Source organism: Echiichthys vipera (genome assembly GCF_963691815.1).
Source record: "Echiichthys vipera genome assembly, chromosome: 9".
NCBI classification, from domain to species: domain Eukaryota; kingdom Metazoa; phylum Chordata; class Actinopteri; order Perciformes; family Trachinidae; genus Echiichthys; species Echiichthys vipera.
In genome coordinates this window covers 7,265,516-7,276,228 of record NC_139834.1, presented here as the reverse complement: position 1 = coordinate 7,276,228, position 10,713 = coordinate 7,265,516, and the positions used below count along the sequence as shown (strand labels likewise).

Genomic DNA, 10,713 nt, shown 5'->3' with positions numbered 1-10,713 from the left:
TTTTATTTTGAAGTGTTGAGACCTGCAGCTGTTGTCGAACCTCTGTTGACAGTTGGGGCGACTGTGAATGAATACAAGGTGAGACAAACTATTTTTCACAGAGCTTGTACTGATTAAAATGTGTTGTTTGTAACGTGACAGCTACACCATCTATTTATACGGGCGGTTAAATGACGGTAATGTTGCCGGAGAGCGTCGCTAGGTAGCACACTAATGCTAATGTAGCTAGTTAGCTAGTGAGCTCAGTTCAGGAAGTGTTTAGAAATGTGTGCTATTTTTAAGGTGTTAAAGGGGTTTAGAGGCTTCAGACACTTATTATTAAACAGAGGGCAGTATCATTTACCAAGGTCGTGATTTAGTTAGCGATAGCATTACGTTATCTAGTGTTAACTTTAGCTTTAGCTCGTGTCACTTCATAGTAAACTGTTACTCCAGTGACCGAAGGTGTACAAATCAAGTAAATCATGGCTGACAGGAAAGAAGCTTTGGCCAGCATAATGATGGTTATTGTAGCATTGTGTCAGTGTTTTTTTAAGTGTGGTCGCTTTCTACTATTATCTCTATTTATGTTTATCATTACTTTTATTCTGTAAATATGCCATATTTATCCAGAAGGCTAATTTTCATCAAACGTGGCCAAACGTTACCAAAGGCTCCCTAAAAATCAAACACACAAGAAGGGTTGAGAAAACGTATTCATTCATTCATTCAACACTTTGTGATAAAACATTAAAATCGTCCGCATGTAGAGGCATAAAATACGTGCAACCCATGCAAGCATAGTGAGACGCAGGCCATATTCAGACACCGTCACAAGTCAGTCAGCTTACTCACACCCTTTACTTAAATCAAAGTGCTAACATTACAATTCATAAACATCAAGACTCCGGGAATCAAATACTTACATTGGTAAAAGTAGAGAAGTTTCAGCAAAATAGACATATAGCATCATAAGTAAAAGTTCCCAATGCCGAAATTACACTTTGGAAGCACCATATTATGTATATGTTATAATAGGATTATTATTTATTGGAGCATTTTATATAGTAGCTGATGGATAATTAGGTCATTTTAAGTACTTATCTTTAGGGCTTGGCAATATGACCAGAACCTTCTATCCTGATGTAGGTAATGTCATATCTTGATGATATATAACATGATATAGCATGTGTTCTGGTAATTCAGTACGTAAATGTGATTAGGAATTAATAATCACATGGCCTAGTTTTGTATACCCTGTGTGAATTTAGAGATCGAAATGTAAAACCCTGTCCAAATTATGTTAATGTTGCTGTAACATTTTCTCGACATTGAAATGAAAATACATTTTTAAGGAAAAATACATAACAATGAGCTGATCTTATGTAAAATCTTCAATTTTAAAATAACATGCTTTCAAATTAATGTAGCAGAGAAAACAGCAGAGATAATACTCAAATCTTTGTGGCCATTTTTCAAGCAAAAACTGGGGGGAAAAATCAAACATTTCTGGTTCCAGCATCTCAAATGTGAGAGTTTTTGCTGCTTTTCTCTGTTTTGTATTGTGTTTTAAACTTTGTGTTGAAGAAATAAAGCATCTGAAGATGTTATCTTGGGCTGTGGAAAGAAAATAATGAAAATAATTATTTGTTGCAGCCCTGGAGTAGAAGAGAAAAGCTGCAAATTGTACTTATTTTCCACCGCTGTTTTTTGTGCAACAACAAACATGTATTTTTTAAGTGAAAGACTAACTTTTTAATCTCTGCTCGTCATCTCTTTCCCAGCAGCACTGAATGCTGCGAATCACAGGATGGAGTCCAGTGGGAAACCTTCGACTGCACAGATTGTGGTTTTAGCCACCAGCTCAGCCCTGACTGCCGTCTTCTATTCCATTTACAAGAGCCGAGCTACAACAGTTGCCAGATTAAAGGTCAGCCACATTTCAACACGCTCTGTCTCTGTCACGTGAATGTCAGCGGTGTAATTTAGTTAATTTATTGCCTGTTACGTTCCATTTGTCAATCTTAAACATTTGTCTCCACAGGAAGCCAAGAAAGTCTCCATAGACCAGAATCTGCAAAACTTCCTGTCTGAAACTCCTGGACGATGTGTCCCATATGCTGTCATAGAAGGTGTGTTCGGTCACCATGAAAGCCTAAATGAAGCTACTGTGTTGTGTTTTGTATTTTGTAAAATACTAACTTGTTCTTATTCATGTAGATTTAAATTAGCATGTATGATTGTTGCAATAGTTTTACACTGTGCCATGTTTCTTTCACACTGCAGGTGTAGTGAGATCTGTGAAGGAAACTCTAAACAGCCAGTTTGTTGATAACTGCAAAGGTGTTATTGAAAGACTGACCTTGAAGGAGGAGAAGATGGTATGGAATCGCACCACTCATCTCTGGTAAGTCAGTGAGAAGATTGAAATATTGTTAAAAGTATTCTGAGTAAAGTGAACACTGTGAGAAGGCATGATGAAGCTTATACGGCAGTTTTTTTAAGGGAGGGAAATGAAATAACATTTTTGAACCATCGTCAATACAGCATACATATCTGTTCTGTACGTTCTCATCTAACTTACAGACATGAACACACATATTATATATATATCCTTTATTTAACCAGGTTTCATTGAGATTAGAATCTCCTTTTTAGGAGTGACCTTCCTACATTAACATGGTTACAATAAATATAAACAATACAACAGAAATATACAACGGTCAAACACTGCAAATGAGTGAGCTTAATACCCAGTTAAATGCAATAAAAAGAAACCCACCTAATACTTAAATAGCCATTATTTCTTTAACCAATTTCAACAACAACATTGAGAGCGCTATTTTCTCGATCCTTTGAAACCAACTGGACTGTCGTAGTTTCCTGAACGAGCCGCCAAACAAACATTCACGGTGGAAAAGTTCACTGCTTACATCAGTCTGCAGGCAAGATGGATAGCTAATTAGCTGCTCAGCTGCATCAAATGAACAGCATGTTAACCCACCTGCAAATGTCACTTTGGCCCATTTAAATGTTGGTTACGTCCTCTCTCTGAACCAAGACACTGACACGCACATTACTGATGATTGCTATTAAAACAATTAACAATACATTTAAAAACATGTCAATGTTTTTTTGATGAGATGACTAAATAATAAAGTTTCAGTTGGACTTAAAAGTTACTTTTATAATATAACAAAAACTACTGTGGAGCCAAAACGACCAGTCGATCGACAGAAAATTGATCTGCAACCACTTTGATAATCTTTTAATCCTTTTGAGATGAGTTGTTTTTAAACAAACAAAAATCAAACAATGTTCCTGCTCCCTTTCAAGATGTGTTTCCCTTTTTTTGTTTCTCAGTTTTAGATCATGACTAAGTGACTATCTTTGGGATTTAGACAAAAAGAGGACAGAAGGGAAGGAATGGGAGCCACTCACTGTGCAGTTAATAATCTACAGACTTGCATACCTGGACACTTATCTTTTCTTTGTGCAATAACTTTATCCACCACTTAAGTGCAATCATTTAATCTGACTGCTCATTTCTTTCATATACAGTTAAACATATTATATCATGTACATTTCCTTCCTTTAACTTATCTGATTTAACTTTCTGTGAATTTTATGTGACTTGTATTCTTACATCTACCTCATATATATTTGACTAAGAGTTTATTGTTTACTGTATACTTTCTGTATTTATTTAGCTAAGAGTTTATTGGTTATCCTATACTGTATTTTTTTATACCTCCCTTGTGTTTTTGTAAGCTGCTGGAAACTCCATTTCCTTGTGGGAGTTCATCCCAAAGGGATCAATAAAGAGAAGTCTAAGTCAAAAACAAAACATTTGAATATCTTGGACTTTGGGAAAACTGTGTTGGGCATTTTTTGCCGTTTTCTAACATTTTTAGACCAAGCGACTACTCAATTAATCGAATAAATAATCATCATATTGATTGAAAATTCTTATTAGTTGCAGTCCTAAACAACACATTAATAACTGTGATATTTGTGAACAGGAACAACACGAAGAAAGTCATCCACCAGCGCACCAACACGGTTCCATTTGCCCTCGGTTCTCATGATGACGATATCTCTGCCATGATACGGGTCATACGTCCATTAGACGCTGCAGATTTGGACCTGGAGATCACATACGAGAACTTCCACCCTACGGTCCAGTCCTTTTCCAACGTTATTGGCCACTTCATCAGCGGGGAACGACCCAAGGGCATCCACGAAACTGAGGAGATGCTGCGGCTGGGAGAAAGCGTCACAGGTGTAGGAGAGCTGGTCCTGGATAACAACCTAATTAAGCTCCAGCCTCCCAGACAGGGCTTCCAATATTTCCTCACTCGGCTGGACTACGAGTCATTTCTCAGGAAGAAGGGGAACAGCGTCCGACTGTGGAGGATTCTAACCGTTGTGTTTGGCATCACCGCTTGTTCCACGCTCCTGTTCATCCTGTGGAAGCGATACGTACACCACAGAGAGAGCAAGAAGGAGAGGAGAATGCTCGAGGAGTTCAAGGAGCAGCAGAAGAAACGTATGCATGAACTCAACATTGAGGAAAGCAGTGTGTCGCCCACCAGCTGTACTGTCTGCCTGACCCGGGAACGTTCCTGTGTGTTTCTAGAGTGTGGTCATGTGTGTGCATGTACCCAGTGCTACAGCGTCCTGCCAGAGCCAAAGAAATGCCCCATCTGCAGGGCGACAATAGACAGGGTGGTGCCTCTTTTCAACAGCTAATGTGGAAATACACGGACGTGTAATGTGTCTACTCAGCATTTTACACTCATAATACTGAAATCATGTCATTCAAAAGATGTCTGTTCAGATTTGTAAAAAGGTAATCAGTTAATTTAGTTGCACTGTTTTGCGTACTGATAGGGGCGATAATTGTACATGTTTCTGTATGGTTGCTTTGGTACTCAGGACAATGGGCGCAGGCCCTTACCCTGTTCCTATTTATTTATTTTGCTCTTATAAAGACATGCAGCAGCTGCACACACTCTACAGACATTGAGCTCAGATAGCACTGAGCTAGTGGCAGCACATGTACAGTAAAAGTTGTTAAACGGTACTGTACAAAGGTGACCTCTGTACCATCACAGCCCCTTGATTGTTGGACTTTTCTTGAACATTGGCAAAAAACCTCATTGTCTATTTTGCAGCTCACACCTTATTAAAGACAAATGCAATGTAAACCAAATAGCTGTTGTTAATTAATCATTGTGTAAAATAAAGACACATGGTGAAAGCTTTTTTGAAGAAGATGGATATTTCTGCCAGGAGAGGGGGATGTCTGCCTGTGAGCAAAAACAGGGATTCAGAATCAGAGAGTATGAATAGACACAAAAATGCAAGCAGTTGTTGTTGTTTTGTTTTTTACATTTATCAAAAAAGCAATGTATAAGTGTTGGGTCCTGTATGAAATTTTCAGTTTGGCTTTGTTTTGTAGGCATTAATTGAATCAATTAATAATTGAAAGTTGCTGTTTCACTGTGATACAGCCACATTTATTAATTTTAAGTCAGTGGGCAAATAAAAATGTAAACAAATCTACTCTTTATTATTTAGAAAATTGTTCAAGCCCACTTTTAGTGAGAAAAAAGGACGTAGACAGACAGAGGAATATGCTTCAGCACGATTCAAATCCAGTCGAGCAGTGATGCATATGGAGCTCAAGAGGAGGTCTTCTTAAGGCAGCGTTGGCGCAGAAGAATGCCATTTGTACTTTCAAATGACTCTGTATCATTCACAGAAATCCCATTTTATCATGCCACATCATGCCGAGAATTCTCACATGTATTACTTAGCATTACATTGGGACATTGGCGTTTATTAGTATTCAGCAGCTTGCCCACAGATTATCCAGGAGTGAGCTGATGCCGGCTGGTCTCTGAAGGAACCTGAGCTAAATGTCAGATATGCAGTGTAATCAAGCAGGAAGAGCGTTATGCACTCCCTCCTGTTGGAAGTACTGTATTGATGACACTAAAAGCCTCATCATGCCCACTTTACCATCAGGACCATAACCGACCCTGAGCTACTAGAAATATTCATGCTGATCATTTTCTTGCTTTCTTCTAAATTATTTCTGTTCTTGCCTTGATAGTGTGCTTTTCCTCCGCGGGGATGGTAATGAGTGGAACTCCATAAACCTGTTTGTAATGCACATTTTTCAATTTTTGCTTGTGTAAATAGTCAAATAAATGACGTACATGAGGCATGCGACCTAAATGTCCACTGAAGCTTCCTGCTAGGGAGAAGAAAACATTTGATCTGTGTGGGCTGATGAGGAGCCTGTGATCTTCCTCAAGCGTCTTACATCTACATCTTTTCCCACTGCTTGAGCTGTGACTCTTTTAATTACGTCTTGTTGTATCTTCTTCTTCTGCAGTAGCTTAATAGAGAGCAGAAGTCCAGATAACACGCCCAGAATAACCTCCATACCACTAGCTTCTGTAGCACAATGCCATCTCTCAGCCTTTCTGTCACTGCTTTTTCTGAACAGATTAATCACTGTCCTCTTGTATTGTCAACTTTCTACATGTAATCTCTGTTATCTCAAACAGTAAAGACTGTTCAGTTGTCTTTGACCTGTTGAGCAGTGACATCCAGCCTTTGAGGATCCCTGAGTTGTATGTGCCATCCGACCTCTGCAGCTCATACAGAATGCAGTTTTCCTTCACTACACCACTTCTCTGCACCCAGTACTGGCTCCCAGTGGTGGCTCAAATCCCATTCAAAGGCACTGGGACTTGCATACCATGCTGTAAATGGCTCAGGCCCACCCTACATCCAGGACAAAAACTTTTTTTTTTAAATGTAGACAAAAAACACAGAATCCACTTATTGTAAGTCACTTTAGATGACAGTGTCAGCTAAAAGAATGTGATGTTTATAGGAAATTATGTTTGTAAAAACAGCCAAAAAACATATTTTTTGAAAAAAAGATTAGATGAGATGTATAAAGCACTATCTCACAACCCTGACGTAGATGTAGCCTCTTGGGGGCAACGGGCAGTATTTCAGGGAATTGTATTGTACTGTTTACTGAACTGAACAGCACTTTGCTCGACCGTTAGTCGTTTAAAATGTATAAATAAAGTTTGAGTTGAGTTGAGGGATTCCCCCTGTAGCCGGACCAAGACTTCCTCTTCCGTGCACTGGTCTTTGTTTACAGACTAATCAACTTGAGATGCGAGAATGGAGTTTGAGTTGAGAGACACCCGGCTTGTTTCACAGTCTCTATAAACAGATGTGATAAGAAGCCACATCATTGTCAGACGATAGCAGACGGGTTGCAAGATTGCATTTAAGCCGATGTGATTCTACTGTATGCATTGTGCTTGGTCAATACTACTCAGACTGCAAACTGAAAGCAGAATGCTTCTGACACCAGAGATTAGATATGGAATTATATTGTCAATGCCCAATATTTTAATTCTCGCACAACCAACCCCATTAACCAAACAACCATCTTGATGACGAGAACACTTGCCTGCTAGTCATTAAAATGAGAATCTTTCCATCTCATCCAATCCTATTATGATGTTAATGTAGCAAGTACATCCACACAGAGCTGCTAGCATGGCTGTACACTCATTAACATTTTCTGTCAGATGTATATTTATGAATGCACTGTAGCATCAGCTTTAAAATCTTTGTCGCCAGGTTTTTACTGTCATTTGATTAAATTCTATTTATAGTGCACATAACAAAAGTTATCTCAAGAAACTTCCCATATAAATAACTAATTTCCCCCTGGGATTATTAAAGTATTTCTGATTCTGATTCTGATATGGAGTAGGTCTAGACCGCACACCCAAGCCTTCCTTTTAACCTGTTAACCACAATCCAAACCTGCAAGACAAGAAAGCGCACAGTCTCTGGGGGAAAAGTTAAGTAAGTAACATGCTTTAATTGACCATGACTGATGCAGATGGAGAGAGAAGCTCAGAATGTCATGGAAGTCCCCCCAGCAGACCAGTCCTATAACAGCAGAACTAAGGGGCTGGTCCCAGGCAAACCTGAGCTATCCCTAACTAGAAGCTTTATCAAAGAGGAAGGTTTTAAGTCTACTCTTAACCTATACACTCTGGCTTTAAGGTTTAGCAACGTTACCAGAAAATCTCACTTGAGAAAACATCACTTGTTGAGCCACTAGTCCTAAAATACTCATTTTCATTGTACTACAAACATGAAAGCAGCAGCTCTGGTTCTAACACCATGGAAACCCTTCAATCAAGTCCTGCAGAGCTTTTAGTAGCAGGAGCCGCCACTGCACCGCCAGTGAGCACACCATCAAAGACATTCCCTCTATTATTTCCCACTTGAGAGTTTTGAATTTCAATGCCACACGAGGGCCGTGCAAGAACGGCACTATTAGAGGCTCCACGGGCTCAATGAAGGAGATGTTTACAGCATTTATTTTCAGATTATCTCCATTTACAGTATACAAAAAGACGACATTGTCCTGTACATGCACCTTTAAACCCTGATTCATATCCTCACAGCAGTCTGATCTGACACCCAACGTAATGATATTTCAAACAAAGATGAAACAGTAAATGTAAATGAGCAAATAACACCTGAGACAAGACATGAATCTAAATAGCACATGGGATTACTGTGTAAACTAATCCGTTAAACCGTAGAGACTGGCTGCTAAATCTTCAATTATTGTAAATCGAAGAATGTACACAGTGTTGGTTAAAATGCACCGATTTAAATGCATAATTCACCACCCTTTAGCACTGTTATTTAATTAATTGACATAAAATCATCAGCATCAGAGGTCTTATACGGATCAAACTAATCCTTAATCCTGACTAATTCATTCATATTGTATTGTCGTTTTCACTGCACTCAAAGCTCATAAAAGTTAATATGGCACTATCAAGGCTGCCTTATCACAACACTTTTACTCTTCTTTCATCTGAAAGGAGCTGTTCATTGTCAAGCCGGGGGATTGATTTTTCAATTCAATTAGGCTCCAGTCGTGGCAGCAACTTTGTGAACCTTGTTGAAATGAAGTGTTTGCATTCATCCATGCTCTCAGTACAACTGTGTTTTTGTGAATAAAATGCTAGTTTAAAAGCCACACCACTTCAGACGGATTTTCTAATCAGTCCCTGGGAAGTTGAGTGGAGTCCTATCCTGTTTCATAGATTTCAAGATGAAGCTGAAGCTCCTGGGACCTTGACTCTAAGCATCAGACTCTAGGTTTCAGTTTTGAAGACATGTACTGTATGCAGTGGTGGAAGAGGTATTCAAATTAAATAAATAAAAAATACTTAAAAATTGCAATCCGACAGTGTAAAAAAATCCGATCCCAGCTGACATCGGGCGTGAGGCGGGGAACACCTTGGACGGACAGGACGCCAGTCTATCACAGGGCACATAGAGGCGAACAGAGACAGACAACCATTCACACTCATACTCACACCTACGGGCACTTTAGAGTCAATTAACCTAACACCTGCATGTCTTTGGGAGGAAGCTGGTAATCTGAGCTTTTATCCTGTCTATCTGAATCACTCATGTCTCATCAATGCATGTAACTAATGCAACTCCATGTTTGCCGCCGTAATTATTATCATTGCCATGTTGTGTCACTCTCGCTGTGCCTGTTTCTTGCTGTTCTGCTGTATTAACTGCCATAACATATAAGTCATATTCACATTGCTTTAGCTATCACTATAGTCACTGTTACTTTGTGGTTGCTTGCATCTCTGGAAGTGTGTCTGTCTGTCTGTCTTTGTGTCTGTGTCTCTCTCTGTCCATCTGTCCGTCTCTTCTTACTTTCTCTCTCCTTTTCTTCCTCCCCAAACGGTGCAGACAGATGTCCGTCCTCCACAGAGCTGGGTCTGTCCCACGCTCCTGTCTGTTATAGAGAAGGTATTCGTTGTCACCGTACTCTACGGGGGAATTGTTGGGTCTGTGTAAATCATAAATAAGTCATAGAGTTTGGTCTTATCCTACTCTGTAAAGTGTTCTGGGATAACTTTTGTTGTGATGTAAAGAGAAGTCTAAGTCTTTAGTCTCACTGATAATCACCCTGATTGCCTTGACATTGTGACATACAGATAGGCAATCATTAAATCAGCCAATCATGGTTATTACACTGTCATTTCCATTTAAAACAGTCAAACAAAGTTAACTTACAGTATTTGGGTGGTTAGATAATTACAGGCTAATTGCTCATTGCTTAATTAAATATTGCTTGCAGGCACCATACCATAATTGCTTGTGGCATGTGGCTGATATAGACTTAATTGTATACTCAAGGGGAACTAACATGTATGGTATAAACCAATAGATGCAGTAAATAAGTAAGTATTTGGAGACACTTTGGACCAAAGCAAACTAAACATCATTGAGATCATTTTCCTTGCAGTACATGTTGAAGAAACACATGGTTTCCATGGGAACTGGTAACCATCACCCAAAGTTAAGACAAGAATCATTTATTCTATCCCACAACCCAGCTTTCAACCAGACAGTGTAATTACTTATGTTTGTTCTTTGGGCTATTTATGTGCAAATTAAACTGCTCTGATATAGAGGCCTGGATTAAATCAGACATGAGCCTCCATTCTGCAGCCGGAGGGAGTTTAAGTAGCTGTAAGTGTAAGAGAATAATTGTCACTGAAAAGTCACCGTTAAACAGAGCAGTGTGGAAAAAATATAAAAGCATGATGGCGATTGTGTGAGTGGCACTAA

At 39.1% G+C, this 10,713-nt stretch overlaps 1 protein-coding gene across 2 annotated transcripts; it reads left to right on the top strand.

Annotated features, from left to right (window-relative positions):
- On the top strand, window positions 1-5,158 carry mul1 (mitochondrial E3 ubiquitin protein ligase 1). Of its 2 annotated transcripts, none has more exons than XM_083919523.1 (5): window positions 1-78; window positions 1,764-1,909; window positions 2,024-2,111; window positions 2,266-2,386; window positions 4,002-5,158. In XM_083919523.1, the coding sequence occupies exons 2-5, from the start codon at window positions 1,790-1,792 to the stop codon at window positions 4,729-4,731; spliced, it is 1,059 nt and encodes a 352-aa protein (XP_083775649.1). In that variant the 5' UTR covers window positions 1-78; window positions 1,764-1,789; the 3' UTR covers window positions 4,732-5,158. The 2 variants fall into 2 exon arrangements, with proteins under 2 accessions (XP_083775649.1, XP_083775650.1); XM_083919524.1 differs by having other exon boundaries at window positions 47-78; window positions 1,767-1,909.
- The last annotated feature ends 5,555 nt before the right edge of the window (window positions 5,159-10,713 follow it).